At 35.7% G+C, this 17,081-nt stretch overlaps 1 protein-coding gene across 1 annotated transcript in view; it reads left to right on the top strand.

Moving 5' to 3' along the window:
- LOC130707158 (peroxisomal multifunctional enzyme type 2-like) overlaps nucleotides 1–17,081 on the top strand; it is a 96,702-nt gene that overhangs the window by 58,041 nt on the left and 21,580 nt on the right. The window contains exons 10-15 of the mRNA XM_057540380.1: nucleotides 2,283–2,374; nucleotides 4,982–5,006; nucleotides 6,591–6,719; nucleotides 9,920–10,023; nucleotides 11,467–11,703; nucleotides 14,190–14,241. Coding sequence (XP_057396363.1) covers nucleotides 2,283–2,374; nucleotides 4,982–5,006; nucleotides 6,591–6,719; nucleotides 9,920–10,023; nucleotides 11,467–11,703; nucleotides 14,190–14,241 — 639 coding nt within the window. The remainder of the gene's footprint in view (nucleotides 1–2,282; nucleotides 2,375–4,981; nucleotides 5,007–6,590; nucleotides 6,720–9,919; nucleotides 10,024–11,466; nucleotides 11,704–14,189; nucleotides 14,242–17,081) is intronic.

Raw genomic sequence — 17,081 nt, 5'->3', positions numbered from 1 at the left:
AAGTTGTAAATTTAAAAATTTAAATGTATGATTGAGAGCCAATGCTTATTTATTTAGTTATATAAGAAATAGAATACTTGACTGGTGGAAAACTGTATGGTTTTTGATACTCCTGGTTTTAACATATATCTAAAAAGAAAATATCTGTAATACTTTAAAAATAGTTTCTGTGAAACAGTACAAAACAATTGATGAGTGAAATTACTTTAGAATTAGCTGCTTCATGGCATACAAATGCTTATTCACAGTACCATTTTACTTTCCACGTTTGAGCTAACATTCATTTTAGAACTTGGGATTTGTAATACCAAGTATGTACTTGCTAGCTTTTCCTAAGAGCTGTGCCTAACCAGTTTGCTTTAGTGTAGAATAGCTATTTGTACCTGAGATCTAATTTTTTTTTCCTTTTCTTTTGTCAACAGGGCCATTTAAAAAAGTCCCTTATTTTAAAAAAACTTTATACTCTCATATCTTTTTGAAGGAATTCTTGTTAAAGAACTGGATTATTTAAGTATAATGCTACATATATATGCACAACAGTGTAGGTTACTGGCAAGAAGTAAAGTATCAAAATGTAATGCATAGTCATGAACTCACTGCTCAACCCAAGAATTGGAACATTACTTGCATCTAACTTTATACCTTCTATTCTGTTCCTCTGCTTCATGCCAAGAGATAACCACTATTTAGAATTTTATGCTTATCATTTCTGTGCTAGACTCCTACCTGAGTCACTTTTTGCCATTGGCTGTAGACTTTCTTGGGGAAGCAGCAAGTTTCCAAGAAAATATTGAAAACTTGAGCTTTTAAATTTGCTTTCCTTTGGGAATGTAGCTTCCATTAATTTTGACCTCTAGAGATGTTAGGTCACTGTTTAATGTAGTATCTTTTATGTCCACCAAACCCTAGTGAAAGATGTTTGGAGAATAAGATCTACTTTAGACAAATAATTTAAGTTTCTGGACCTGCTTTCTCTTCTGTAAAGGAAGAGAGTTGTTACAGATCATTTTTAAAAGCCCTTCAGATTCTGAATTCCTGTTATTTTAAATTTTGGTATTTATTACTTTTTTATAGTTTAGAAAAAGCCGAAAATTTATTTTGCCTCAGCGTTTTTCCTCTTTTCCTCTGAAATATTAACTTACAGGCTGTCAAAGGAATTATTTGTTAAAGAACCAGGTGTTATGAGTAATGTGCGGAGACATTTGCAATTTCATTTCCCCCTTTGAAATATATTTGAAAAATGGAAAGTCATGTATGTGACTTACATGTTTCTTACATGAAATGAAACATAATCTTAGGATGAATACCCATGAACTAACTTCCCAAGCTGTATTAGTTATTTACTGCTGTGTAATAGATTACTTCAAATTTTGTGGATTAAAACAACAAGTATATATTATCTCACAGTTTCTGGGGTCAGGAATACTGTAAAGTGAAAGGTTCTTAGAGCTGCTCTTTAATTTACAGGGACTGTAAATGTCATCTTTGTCACTTTAAAATATAAAACTGTATTTTGTCCCTTCACAGTTAAAATTTACATTTATTTGATTCTTTAAAGATTATAAGATGTATTTACAAATCGTGTCTCCTTTGAGCCTTGCAACAACTTAGTAGAATAGGCAGGTAACGCATTTTAATTACCATCTTACAGATGCAGACACACGTCCAAGAGAGTTGAGCGCTGTGCTCAATGCCCTAAATTGCCTACATGGCAGGGCCAGCAGTAAAATCTAGGTGTTCATGCTCCTTGTGTAGTACCTTTCTGCTCTGTTAAGTTGCTCACAGAAGGTATGCAGCAGGAAAATATTTCTTACACTTTGTGACTCATCAGTCACGGTTGCAAGGTCCATTTTACATCATCTTACTGCCATTACAGTTGTCAAGGCTGTTTTGTAGTTTTCTAGCTTCTGGGAGAGCAAAATAGTTTTGGGAATGAATGGTACCTAAGTTCATTATGCTATGTATGCCTTTGCTCACCAGTCTTTGCCAAGGCAGCTTTAACTTGTCTTCTAAACAGTATGTTACCCATCTTGGAAAGGTATATCTGATGCCTTCTATGTTAGAAGCCTGAATATATCCATTGGGATGAAAAGATTCTTCTAAAAGCCTTGGATGTTAATACTAATTATTTATGTATATCTAATTTTTTTCTTATTTATTTAAAAAGTCTCTGAACCTATAATTTTATAAGTGAGGAATTTTCAGAAAGTAAAATGATTGATTGAATATGTATATATTCTTATTGATAGATTTTTTTTTCTTTTTTTGGCTATTTATTTCAGATCTTCTGGAAGCTCTGAAGCCAGATTACGTGGCACCCCTGGTCCTCTGGCTTTGCCATGAGAGTTGTGAGGAAAATGGTGGCTTGTTTGAGGTATTCTGCACCTTTGCACTTTCTCCCAAAGCAATATTTGTGTAATTAAATATAAAAAATGATTCAAAAATCAGTATTTTCCAGTTGTTCACATTTGTAAAAATCTGCATCAGTTGGTATCACTTGTATATTTTTTAATATTATGTATTTGTTATAATTAAGGAACAAGTATGACTAATGTCCTTTTTTGAGAAAGTAACAGCAACTTTGTAAATTGTTCTTCCCTAGTTCTTCATTTCTGATATTCTTGTCAAATGAAAATGTGACTGGCTGGTTTGATGTGTTTAGTCAGATACAGAAAGTCTCATTTGGTTAGAGATGCTGAGTAGTAAAGTGAAGGGACAGAGGTGATGGTTTAAAGTCAGCCAGGCCAGGTTTTGATTTCTTGCTCTGGTAATTGCTGGCTCGCTGGAATATTGTACAGATTAACCTCCCTGAGTTTTAGTTTTCTTGGGGTTTTGTTGTGAGAACTGGAGATCATATTTTTAAACTCTTAGCATACCTAGCAGTCACCCCTCAATTTTAACTATTATATCAGTATAGCAGGAATTCAGTCTGGGTATGATAGATCAGTAAACACAAATTATTTGTATTAACTTTAAAAATAAACTTTGCTATGTTTCCCTATCGCAAAGCTTTACAAGTTTGCTATAAAAATAAAAACCACACATAATCCTACTATCCAGTGAGGTTCAGTTTTCACTCTATAATCAAAGTCCCTTTAGATTTCCTTATGCTGATTTATATATTTTTTGGTCCTCATTTGAGTTTGATCTCTTTTTTCTTTTCTAGCATAAACTGTTATATTTTAGACCACCCCCCTTTATTTGAGTCTTTGTGGTAATATAATAATAAACCTGTTGCATGCAGAATACATGATATCCAAAGATATTTCTTGGTAGCAAAATTACCTGGCTCAGTTTGAAGTGAATGATATATTAGCCTGATGTATTTGAATAAAAAGCTCTTTAGTAAATGAAAAACAGTCTACACCTGTCTATGCAGAGATAGGCACCTCTGCTTTCTTAATCACAGTTGTTGATTGTGAATTGTGGAAAATTAGAGGTGGAAAGAACTTTACAACTCTAGATTTAGAGAAGAGAAATTTAATAATATCAAGCCATGTGGAGCTCCAAATTTGGTCTGCCTGTCTTTTATCTCATTAAGGAATTAAACAAAAATTCTTTGTCTTTTACATTTATATTTGTTATTAATTCTGTGAACAAAAATAATATATGCTTTTTGTAGAAAACTTCAAATATATAGGGGAGTTTATAGAGGAAAATAAAAATCACCCACATTACCACTATCGAGAGATAACTCCTATTAATATTTTTATGGATATTCTTTTCCAGTCTTTTATTAGGTGTGCATTTTACACGAGTAGTCTTTTTTTTTTAAGTATACAATTTACACACATACCCAGACATGCACAGATAACTAGGATAATGCTGTAGATGAAGTTTTGTATGTTGTTCTTTTATTTTACTATATTGTGAACAGTTTTAGTAAGGGACATTTGCTGTGTGAGATTGAGTGCAAAATACAGTAAGAGCGGTGTGTAATATCCTGACTTAAACCTTGAATGTAAATTGACACTTTGTTTGCCAAGTTTTGATAGATATCTAGAGTGGCAGATAGAGATTTTTTGGATCGACTGGAGCTGTCGTTTCTAGCACCTGCGAGGAGTTTGCAGCTTGTTGCTTCACTCCCCAAATATGATAAAAGATGATATTTTTCTTTCCTGTTATCAGTACCACTGCCACTTTAACTACTCTGACAGCATCAAGGCCGATTGTCCTGTTAATATATGTAAAGGAATGAGTGATTAAAAAGCCATACCCTTGAGCGTAGAGCCACTGAGAAGTGTGCTGTCTGCTGGTACAGTTTCTTCTATTATATGCATGTGGAACACTGTAGTTGTGGTGTTTGAAGATATGACAAACAGATTTTCTTACATCAGACATTTTCTTCTGAGGATTTCCTTGAATGGCTTCTAGAAAAAATACCATCTTTCTGGACGGTGATTAATGTATTTGGTCATTTGCCACATTTCTATATAAAGGTGTTTCATTAAAATGAGTATATGTAGTTCATTAAGTCAAATCCTGGCTTTATTTTTCTTTGCTTTTTATTTTTTTTTATTCATTAAGTCTTTCTAGAAGGACATGTATTTCAAGTGATGTGCTGGGCAAATTTGGTATTTATATTGTTTAACCTTCATGGTTACTTCATGAAGAGTGTATTATTATCCTGATTTTATATAAGGGGAATCTTGAGTTTAGGGAAGTCAAATTATTTGACCAGGAATCAGACAGCTAGTCTGTAGAAGAACTGGTATCGCACCTTGGTTTCTGTGCAAAGTCATGCTTTTCTACTACATGCATTTCTGCTATATTGTGTTGCTTTATTTTTCTACTCTGATAACATGAATAGTGCAAAGTCATGCCGGCCAACGGAGTTTTGTAGAGCTGCATTATTTTCATCCATTGTCATCTAGCATTCTGATACTCGTAAAAAGATAGCTGCCTGTTTTGTTAATTTCATGAAAATTCTATTAGTAATTTCACATTAGATGGTATAACTTCTTCCTCCTCTTTTTGGTAGGTTGGAGCAGGATGGATTGGAAAATGTAAGTCCCTTTTGGTTTTTGGTTTGCCATACATTATTTCCATATCTTTAAACCTGCATATCCAGGTAGAGCTGGGTAAAGACCTTGTCAAATGCCGAACCATTGGATTTAGTGCACGCATAATCAAACTCAAACATTGTAATAGCAACAGGTCTTCTAAAACATGGAAGTTGTCCTGCAGGCCTGTGGTATTTTCAAGGATCTTTTCAGTTTTTTTCCTATTAGCAGTGCTTATTCAATATTTGTCCTGTCCTATTCAGAACTGGCTGTTTTTTCAGACAGCACAGTCTCTCTTTATATTGATGTTTGTCTTCCCATGTCTCCGGCACCCCACATGCTTGTTCAGCAGAGTAGTGAGTGGGAGGGAGGGCGTTTTTTGAAGATGGGAAGAGCTCTGTCCTAGGCAAGTTCTCCAATTCTCTCAGTGATTCTTTTCTTCCTTGGAGCATGAGACATCAGAAGGAGACAGTGGGGAATCACACAGGACAGCTTTCTAGAAGAGAAATTGCAGCTGATCTATAGAAATTATTCTCCTTCAGCCCAACAGTAAATTCATCTGGCTTAAGTCCTCTTTTCCCCCCGTTCTTAAACCTTGTGAGCTCCAGATTGGATAATTACTTTATGGTGTTTAAAAAAAATTGTGAACATTCCAATATCCCAATTCAAGTTTTCAGTTGGATGCTGGTATCAAAATTAATTGAATTATTTAAAAGGCTGCCATTACTGGATGACATTGTTACAACATATTGTAGAATATTATTAATGACTGTTCTCTAAGTTATGAAGTAACTTATTCAAACATTTTTAAGTGTCTTATGACATCTTTTAAGAAAGGAAGATCAGTTGTTGCAATAAAAGCTGTATATGGGACTTTATCAATAAGAAATCTCTAGAAGCTTCTGTCATTCCCCAGGACAAATCTTCGATTTAGTAATCATCAAAGTCTGACCATTCTGTTTAAATAAGGTTCTGTTTATTCCTCAGGCTTTTTAAAAAAGACACAATGTTAAAAATTATCTTCATGGAACTTATGCAGCAATGATGATTTTTGTGAATCTGGGCAATCTAGTTGACTTCCCATGGACAAGGAGGAAGAGCAAAGGGAGGAAACGGGAGAATTATGTGGGGTTGTCTGATATATTAATTTGATTATCTGGAGTCTTTGGCCTGTTATCACCACTAGTTTTCAGTTTGCTATTCAACAAAGCTCTACTCTGTTCTGTTACCTTAAAGTGTATTATCTAAGTGATCTGTGGTGATGAAGACAGTCTTTTGGTGTGATTATACATAATTTAACTTTCTGATTCAGCATTTCATCTTACCTTTAGTAGTATCTGGCATAGTCAGAGGAGGGAGAGGTTTTCCCTTCAGCTTCAAATATTAGAAAAAGAAATTTGACATCCTAATGGGTTTGTTATTCTTTTAAAAAAATTTTGTAGTAAAAATCTTTAGAAGTTAGAATCTTTTTTCCAAATTCCATTTTTCTTGAAGTTAAAAAAAAAAATGCAGGGGACTCATGAATTCTGCTTTCTGTCTCGCTCTTAAACTGTGTGTTCAGTATCTTAGTTTTGTTTCTATAACCAGTACGATGGGAGCGGACCCTTGGAGCCATTGTAAGACAGAGGACTCAGCCAATGACTCCTGAGGCGGTGAAGGCTAACTGGACGAAGATCTGTGACTTTGATAATGCCACCAAGCCTCAGAGAATTCAAGGTAAAGAGTCCCAAGTCAGTTCAGTCCTGGTTGGGGAATCAGAGGCAACAAAGCATTCTCTTCTCTTATGGAATTGTCTTCTTAATTGTGATAACTTAGATGCTCAAATCATCTAGAGCACATTTTCTGCTCCAGTAGGTATTAGAACTCTCCAATTTAAGGTATGTATGTTACTCCCACTGTCAGTTTTTCAGTTTTCTTATGATCCTGATTTTTTGGTATATGTGTGATTGAGAGGACGGTAGGAGGTGTTTACCCATTTGTGCTCAATGCATCTATTCCCCATCTGGTGGTTGGTTTCAAAGTCTTGCCTTATCTAATCACATGCTCCTTGTCTGACCTGATTTTTCTTTATTTCCCCAAAAGTTTATTTAAGTCTTATATTATTTAGGCTTAGGTCTTTTCTCTCTAGTGAATAGATTTTGCTTTGTTTTAGCACTTTGTCTTTGCTACTGTTTCTCTGCCTTTCTAAGATGCCTCTTATTCCTTTTATCACCTCTGCTAATCTCGGTGCTTCTTTAGAAAAACTCAAGCCCCAGATGTTCAACAAAACCTCCCCAGATATTCTGGGCTTCATTGATCTCTTTCTTAGCTGAACTCTTACAACTTGAGCATCTAATCATGACTGCTTTCCACTGCTTTTGTTTCATAAGTGTGTGGTTTCTTAGCTGCATAGTAAGTTCCTTTGGAGGCAGAGAATGTATCTTGTATGTCCTTTTGTATTTGGTGCTAGTATAGTGCTGAACTCATAGAAAGGATTTAGTAAATGCTTGTTACCTTGAATTATTGAATCATCTATGATATGCCACAGGAAGAGATGGCCAATAAAAGTCACATTATTTTTTCTAGTATAACTCACATATGTATATAGTATATGAAATGTAAAGGACCTTTCTGGGAAGGATCATGAATCAGGATTATTTTATAGAAAAATCTTTTTTTCCCTTCCTAGTATTATATTTAATGTTTGACAGAGGAATATATCTGAAAAATGACTTTTCTTTTTTTTTTTTTTAATCCCAATGTTACTTTCCTGTCTGCTGGTACACTCACTGAAATATTCATTGTACTTTTCTCAATCAGAGGATAACATGATTGTTATGTCATTAGCGGTAGCATTTTCTGTATTCTTTTTTTTGATATTTGAGATAAATTTAGTCTCCGAATAGCAATCACCTATCAATGAAAATTAGGAAAAGGAAAAAGGAAGAAGTGTCTTAAAAACTCTTCTCTGAGGTCAGAATTCCATTTTATTGCCTTAAAAGTATTAGACTAATATAAAGAAAAAGCTAACAATGAACTATATAGTTATAAATGAAAAGATACCCCTAGTATTTGAAGTACAGTTAGAAAAACAATCTTACACTTTCTGTAGAATCACGACTTTCCAAGCACCCATTTCACCATTCTCATTTTACAGATGATGGAACTAAATCCCAGAAAAGCTGAGTAAGTGGCCCAAGCTTTCTCAGTGTTTGAGCCAAGAGTTAACTCAGGTGGTCTGTCTTTGAGTGCAGTACCGCCGGCCTGTACCGAGGTTACTTTCAGTTAAATAGCCTCCCATCTAGGCAGCAGCCTAAATGGGGTGGTAAGAGGAAGATTGGTAGGCAAGAAACCTACCTCGTGTCACCAGGAATGGCAGAGAGCCCTGGTCATCTCACATTCTGTAGTTTAGTTATAGTTTTTGTCTGAGTTTAGAAGGAGGTTTGTTAGAAAGGTCCCAGAGCTTTTGGAACCTTATGGCATATGTGGATACTCTGTGAATCTCCTTTATTAACCTTTCAGACCCCAGAATAGCAGCTTCTGAATTCTGTCCATAGTCACTGGTCATAATGGTGGTTTTCTCTGGAAGAATTTTCAGTAATATTTTCTGAGCAAGTTACCTGTACAGAGACCTGGGGGGTAATCTTGACATTGTTGCATCCTGGAGGAGGGGTGATGGTGGGGAGAGAAGGAAAATTAGTTGTCCCTCCACCAGATGGAAATTGCACATCTGTGGACAAGGATCCGACTTTACAGAGTTGTAAAAATCACTCAAAGACTGCAAAGCTCAGAGCCTCTTTGGAATCATAACGTGGGGAGAGTATGTTGGAAACACCCAGTTATCTTTGGTCTGTTCAGAGTCTCACGATTTTTTCCTGCAATAGCCTGACATCGTACAGTCAGTTCATGAATGCCAGCGAAGGTTCTGCAGCAGGCTTGCTGGATGTTATAGGAATGATTGTCTAAAGCATTGTAGCTTTTCTTAGTCACGTCTGTAACAAAAGCTTTTTTTTTTTTTTTTTTGGAAATAGCTTACATTTATTTGGATTTCACCAGGAGAATATTAGCTCTTTAGGATATTTGAAAGATGATGCTTTTATGATCTTTATGTAATAGGTTTACCAAAGCACTCTGTCTTATTTAAATTCCAGTGATCCTAAAGAGAAAATTCAGTTCGTTCATCCTTATTTATCCTGAAGTTGATTGACTTGAATCATTCATGATTTAAATTTTTTTTCAGTACAAATGAAATATAGTTCAACTATATAGGAAAAATCTGGAAGTTTGTCCTGTGGGTCACTATTTAAATAGCACTGTAAAATAACTGGCTAGATATTTCACATATGCAGATGCTCTTCCCACACCCTAGTGGGACTGATTTTTCTTTTAATTAATTTTTATTGGAGTATAGTTGATTTACAATGTTGTGTTAGTTCCTGCTGTATAGCAAAGTGAATCCGTTATACGTATACATATATCCACTGTTTTTTAGACTCTTTTCCCATATAGGTCATTATAGAGTATTGAGTAGAGTTCCCTGTGCTATACAGTAGGTTCTTATTAGTTATCTATTTTATATATAGTAGTGTTTATATGTCAATCCCAGTCTCCCAATTTATCCCTCCCTGTCTCCCTCTCACTTGGTAACCATAAGTATGTTTTCTACATCTATAACTCTGTTTCTGTTACGTAAATAAGTTCATTTGTACCATTTTTTTAGATTCCACATATAAGTGATATCATAGATATTTGTCTTTCTCCTTCTGACTTCACTCAGTATGACAATCTCTAGGTCCATCCATGTCACTGCAAATGGCATTATTTCATTCTTTTTTTATGACTGAGTAATATTCTATTGTATATATGTACCACATCTTTATCCATTCGTCTGTTGATGGAAAAAAGCATTATTATTGTTATTTATTCTTTCTTTTTAGACTCAATTGACGGTATAATTGAAGCTCTAAATAAAATAGATTCAGATGGAGGAGTTTCGGCAAATCATACCAGTAATGTGACATCAACAGCTACATCAGGATTTGTAAGTTGAAGAGAAAGCCTAACGCTTTGCCTTCTTTGGAGACTTTTTTCTTTTCTTTCCTTTTTTTCTTTTTTCTTTTCTTTTATGCAAAAAATGCTTTTCCAAGCTATTAATTTATTGTTAAATAGGAAAGGTGAGTGACCATAAAACTTTATAGAACATGTAATGAATGTTTATAAAATTTGAATGAACGTAAAGCTAAAATATTAAATGTAACTTTTACTTTCTCTTCTTCAGTGTAATAAACAAGCGTATTTTTTGGTTTTTGGAGCATTTTTGATAATCGTCCTTCAGTCACTTTCTAACTCTTTAGAAAAGGATATTTAACTTAGTGCCTCTTTTGAGTCATTTCTTTTAAGGAAAAGCATTGACAGATTGTATTTTGGAAATATTTCAACATGGCTGCAAGTAAAAAGTCTCCCATTGTGTCAGAAATTCTAAGAGAGCTGTGGTTATAGCTCTTGTGAAGTTTGCTGATTAACTATGTCCAGTACTTCTTTTTTTTAAAAAAATTATAGTGCATAAATAATAAGAAATAAGTCATTTGACACATTCAGTTGTGGTGTTTTGTGACTCAGGGGAGACATAGTGATGAAATAAACAATCTAATTGTAACCCTGAGAATATGATCAGTTTATAAATGTGATTTTACTTTAGAGTAGGGGTTGGCAAACTTTTTTGGTAAAGGGCCAGATGGTAAATATTTTAGGCTTTATGGACCACGTACTGTTTCTGACACATAATCTTCTTTTTCTTTTTTTAGACCACTCTTAAAAAAATGTAAAAACCATTCTTAATTCTCAGCTGTTGTTTGCTGACTCTTGCTTTAGAATGAAAGTGATCAAAAATTGGACATGATTCTTTTAGAACCTAAAATATGCTTCACAAATTAGTTAGGCATGTCATCACTAAATAGAAAAATACAATATCCAATTAGATAAAGGACAGTCCTGGGTAGGAGCTTATGGTAAAATCTAATTATAACCAAAACCATTATGAGGGAGTCTGATTTACAAGCATTAAGCAGTGTTTTGCTCATCTGTTTCTACTGACTTTTATAAAATAGATCTTATAGAGCCATTCATTATCCCTGTTTATAATAAGTTTTTTATTTTTTGTAATTTTGAGTAGCTAACAGTCACTGTATTAATAGGCTTTTCCATCATCAGAGACAGGAAAGTTGAAAATGAGATATACTATCTGTTAACAAGAAGCGGGCAAGAAAAAAGTACTTATTTGTAAATGAAGTCTTTTTCCATACATTATAATTGATTTTATTTAAAAAATATAGTGAAACAATTATGATACCCTATCAGATTTAGTAAAATGACATTCTGTTCACAAAGCTAAGTATGTAGCAGTTAATAGTTTTGAAAAGTCAGAAATTTAAAGATTTGACAAGAATATCAGTGAAAAAAATAACTTTCTACAATTGTTCCATAGGCTGGAGCTATTGGCCATAAACTTCCTCCATTTTCTTCTTCTTATACGGAACTGGACACTATTATGTATGCCCTTGGAGTGGGAGCATCTATCAAGGAACCGAAAGATTTGAAATTTATTTATGAAGGGAGTTCTGATTTCTCCTGTTTGCCTACCTTCGGAGTTATTCTAGCTCAGAAATCTATAATGGGTGGAGGATTAGCAGAGATTCCTGGGCTCTCAGTCAACTTGGCAAAGGTATGCATAATAAGAAACCTTTATTTTGCTCTTCTTCTCTTTCTTTAAATATGATTGGTAAATGTCACATGCTGTGTATGTGTGTGTGTGTGTGTGTGTGTGGTGTCTTAATACAATAGTTTATAGTGGTGGATTCAAGGATAAAGATTTAGCATGTCTTTTGATTTTTCTTAAAAAGAAAAAAAGGGTAGAGAGTTAGTTGAAAAGGCAAGCAAAAAGAAGACAACAATAATTATGTACAGTCCATAACCCTGGCATAATGTTATTAATTCTCTCTCTGCCATTACATGCTATTTGACCAAGGGTAAATAACTTCTCTAAGCTTCAGTTTCCTTATCTATAAAGTGGGTATGATAATCCTCACCTGACGATAGTGATGAAGGAGCAAGAGTGAAGAATATTTGAAGCAGAGAGAACAGGTGTAAAAGGCCTGGAGGCAGGTGCATATTTACCTTGTTTTTGGAACAGCAAGGGGGTTGATACAGCTATAGAATGAGCAAGGGGGCAGTGGTAGGAGAAGAGGGCCTTGTAGTCATCGTAAGAATTTCAGCTCACACTCTGATTAACATGGGAGGCCATTTGTAGTGGTTTGAACTGAGGAGTGGTATGATCTGGCTATGTTCACTCACAGGCTCATTTTTGCTCCTCTGTGGAGAATAGATTTATGGGAGCCAAGCATGGAAGCAGGGAAACCAGTTTGGAGTTGATTATGGTAATTCCAGCACTAGTCTGGATATGCATGGAAAGAAAGAGGAGTCAAGGAAGAAGGTTTTTGGTCTGGTTAACTGGGATGATATATATGCATATATACCCATATATTTAGAATTAATTACGTACAATGTATTTAACATGTATAGTAGTAGTAACATGTATGATATATTACTATGTATAATAAAATAGATATATACAGTTACTTTAAGGTGGGGATGATCAGGAGTTGGTTTTGGACAGATTTGAGATGCCTAGTACACATTCAAGTGGAGGTATACAGTGGGCAGTTAAATATGTGAGTTTAGAGTTTGCGGGGGAGGCCCTACTGGGATTGGTAGCATTTAAGTGAGATTTAAAGACATGAGGCTGGGTGAAATCACCCATGTGTGAACGTAAGTAGAGAAAAGCCTGAGTTTGGTGAGAGGTGAGAGGTGGAAGAGATGAGGAGGAGTGAGCAAGAGAGACTTGGAAGGAGTGGCTGGTGAGGTATGAGGCGTATCAGGAGAGTGTGGTATTTGAGAAGCAAAGTGAATAAATGGTTTCAAGAAGGGAGGAGCAAACAATTGTGAGAAGGCTTTGGGGTTATTTTATTTCTTGAAGTGAGGGTCAGGCCATGAGTCCAGTTGATAACTGTTGAATCGTAGACTTTTGAACTGATTTCTGTGATTTTGACTGATTGGAGAACCCATTTACTGGAGGATCGATTAGCTCATTGCTGCTCTGAGTCTATGAGAATCTACGGTTATTTTATTAAAGTATTCGATGAAGTTGGGAGGGAGGCAAGGAATAGATGCCAGGCAGTTTGTTGTTTTAGTCACTCTCCCATGGTATTTGTTGCATACAGTTCTTCTGTTTGGGTAATGTCAGTACAAACAATTAAAGTAAATGTTTCAGAATTCTTCCTCAGAGTTGGAAGGAGTTGGAAATCATGAATAGTGTTCAAAATCTGTCACTGGGAATGATAGCCGTCTTGGGATTTGAATCCCAGTCTTCCTAACCTTGAGCTTCCAGGTCGTATGATAGTGAGGCAGTCTTTCATTTGTCCTCCCATCACTACCCTCACCCCTTTTCTTTTTCCCTTCTGGGTTCTGAGGAAGACTGGGAATTAAACTGTCCCATAGCAGTTGAGTGTGGTCATTCGGATATATGGGTCAGGTTTTGTTTTTACTGTCCTATTGTATTCCTACATATATTTTTATATTCTTGCTTTGATACATTGAAGTTAAGTGGCTCTGATGTTGCACGGGGTCTTTAGTATTTACTCTTACACTAAGGAAATGTTGACATTGGCAGTGCTTTTACTTGAATGTGGTTGTAAGATTTCTATTAATGTTTTGGTTGTGTCATTTGTATTTGGCAGGTGTGACCTGAAATTACTTTACTAGTACTGACCTATTTGTTCATTTTTATTCAATAGATATTTATTGGATACCTGCTGTGTTCCAGGCGCAGTGACGAGCACTGGAAATACGCCTAGTTTAGTGTCTCCATTGGCAAATAATCCACAGTTATCAGTCAACAAAAATTTATGAATGTCAAGAAAGAACACAAATGTATCTTTTCTATTCTAGAGAGCTGACAGTCTTTAGATTGGGGGACTGATTATTTCTGAATCATATAATTAAGAAGTGGGAGCCAAATTGAGACAGATAGTTTGGGGGAAGTAGTCGCGTGAACGTGTGGACAGTGAAATGCCACTTGTGATTAGCGGTATCCACAGAAGAAGCTGTGGAAAAAGAAAGTCTACTAATAAAATTTTGCTTACCCTAACGTAGGTTCTTCATGGGGAGCAGTACTTGGAGTTATATAAACCACTTCCCAGAGCAGGTGAGTTCTTGATCGTTTTATTTTCTGACTAACCTTCCAAACTGTGTCAATGTGTTAAACTGGCATAGAGCAACCTAAATAAACTATATTATAAGTTATTCATGTGCATGTCAGCCATTAGAGTAGATTGATGTTAACTACTACCTATTTTGGTTGCCTTAAACTTTGTCCTATTTGAATAGTCTTATTTAATAAATTATTTCAAAATACTAAACATCTGGTCAACAATTGAAAGGAGCATATTCTGTGTGTGTCCTAAACTTAGTGATTGTGTATAATCAGTTATGATTCCCATGAATATGATTCTTCATTCTTTTCTCAGGTATTTGTATTGGTACTGTTTTTCATAACGCAAACAATGTTAAAAGATACAGAATGTCTTGTAATTAACTTTTTTCTATTTTCTTTTAGAGTAAGTAAAACCAAGGCTGTCTTAATAATCAGTTTATTTTTCTCAATAATATCTTACTTGTTCAGTAAATCTTCTCATTATCTTTTCACTTTACTTTGATATGTTTGTTTTATGTTGCTACTCTGATGTCAGAATATTAATTATATACTGACCATGTAAGGTGGTAAAATTAAAAAAAAGTCTTTTTCATTTCACATTATATAATGTAGAGGTCAGCAAATAGCTAGAATTGTGCTTTAATTTTTTTTGAGATTAAAAAAAAATTCGTATTGCTTAATGCTGAATAATTCTGTTTCAGTGTTAGTGTTACTTGTTTCTGGTTGTTTTTGTAGTTCTTCGCTGTTTTTTTCTTCTTCTTTTAGTTTTTTCCTTTGTGGTTTCATGCTTTTCTTTTGCTTGTGTTCCTTTCTCTTTTGTTTTTGAGTATCTGTTGTAGATTTTTGATTTGTGGTTACCATGGGGCTCATAGATGTTGATCTATGACTGTGTTTATTTGTTTTAAACCAGGTAGTCCCTTAAGTTCAAACACATTTTAAAAGCTCTACATTTTTTACTCGCTTCCCCCATACTTTGTGTTTTTCGTTTTTTTTTTAATTAATTAATTTTTATGGCTGTGTTGGGTCTTCGTTTCTGTGCAAGGGCTTTCTCTAGTTGTGGCAAGCAGGGGCCACTCTTGATCGCGGTGCGCAGGCCTCTCACTATCGCGGCCTCTCTTGTTGCGGAGCACAGGCTCCAGACGCGAAGGCGCAGTAATTGTGGCTCACGGGCCCAGCTGCTCCGCGGCATGTGGGATCTTCCCAGACCAGGGCTCAAACCCGTGTCCCCTGCATTGGCAGGCAGATTCTCAACCACTGCGCCACCAGGGAAGCCCCCATACTTTGTGTTTTTCATGTCATAGTTTACATCTTCATGTTTATCCCTTTACTGATTATTGTAGTTATACTTGATTTTACAATTTTTTTTGTTTTAGTCGTTGTACTAGCTTATTTAAGTGGTTGAGCCTCAGCCTTCCCTATATATTTGCCTTTACTAATGGGATTTTTTCTTTTCTATAGATACTTAATTCTTGTTATAGCTTTTTCTTTTCCACTTAGAGAAGACCCTTTAACATTTCTTTTAGGGTTGCTTTAGTATTGATGCTTATTCAAGAAGTTCTTTATCTCCCCTTCAATTCTGAAGGATAATCTTGCTGGGCAGAGTATCCTAAGTTGTAGGTTTTTCCCTTTCAGCACTTTAAATATACCATGCCACTCCCTTCTGGCCTGCAAAGTTTCTGCAGAACAATCAGCTGATAGCCTTATGGGCATTCCCTTGTATATGCTCTTTGTTTTTCTTTTGCTGCCTCTAGAATTCTCTCTTTAAGTTTTGCCATTTTTATTATGATATGTCTTGGTGCGGGTCTGTTTGGATTCATCTTGTTTGGGACCCTCTGTGTTTCCTGTACCTGGCTATCTGTTTCCTTCTTCAGACTTGGGAAATTTTCAGCCATAATTTTCATTAAATATATTTTTACCCCCTTCTCCCTTTCTTCTCCTTCTGGGACCCCTATAATGGAAAGTTGGTATGCATGATGTTACCCCAAAGATCCTTTAAAATGTTCTCATCTTTTTTCTTTTTGCTGTTCTGATTGGGTGATTTCCATTTTCTATCTTCCAGATCACTTATGTGTTCTTCTGTATCACCTAGTGTGCTGTTAATTCCTTTCAGTGTGTTTTTCTTTTCAGTTGTTGTATTCTTCAGTTCTGATTGGTTCTTTTTAGAATTTTCTAGCTCCTTCTTAAAACTGTCACTGTAGTCAGCTATTCTTTTCCATAATTCAGTTAGCATTCTTATTACTAATGCTTTGAATTCTTTATCTGGTAAATTGTTTATTTCTATTTCATTAGTTGTTTTTTTCAGGAGTTTTCTCTTGCTCTTTCAGTGGAAACAGATTCCTCTGTCTTTTCATTTTGCTTATCTATTTCTTTATCTATTGAAATTTGGTGAAATAGTTACCTATGGTGGTCTTGAAGGGGTGTTCTTTTGTGGGCATGTCCCTATACAGTCTGCATGTGCCCAGTGGCATTGATGGGAGAGCTGGATTTGATGTGAGCACAACTTATGTCTTTTCTCAAGGTGTGCTGGCAGCTGTCATCTTGGTAGGGGGTGGGGCTGGAGATGGAGGGGTAGGGCCAAGCCAGATGTTAGGTAGAGCTTCCCCTCTGCTTAGTGGCTGTTACCCCACTATTTGGTGCGGGGGCAGGTCCCAAGTTGCTGGAGCAGAAGCCCTGAGGGTCGGGTCTGAGCTGGCTAAGTTTCCTTTAAGTGTGTGCTTCCCCCCGCTCCCAGCACTGGCACCCTTACTCCAGAGGGGAGCAGTGGTGGAGCAAGAGGGGCAGGTGTGGGTAATCAGTGACGGTCAGAGCATGGTTTTGTTTTGTTTGTTTGT

Source organism: Balaenoptera acutorostrata, chromosome 2 (genome assembly GCF_949987535.1).
Source record: "Balaenoptera acutorostrata chromosome 2, mBalAcu1.1, whole genome shotgun sequence".
In the NCBI taxonomy this organism is placed as follows: Eukaryota; Metazoa; Chordata; class Mammalia; order Artiodactyla; family Balaenopteridae; genus Balaenoptera; species Balaenoptera acutorostrata.
This window is presented reverse-complemented; position numbering and strand designations above follow the sequence as displayed.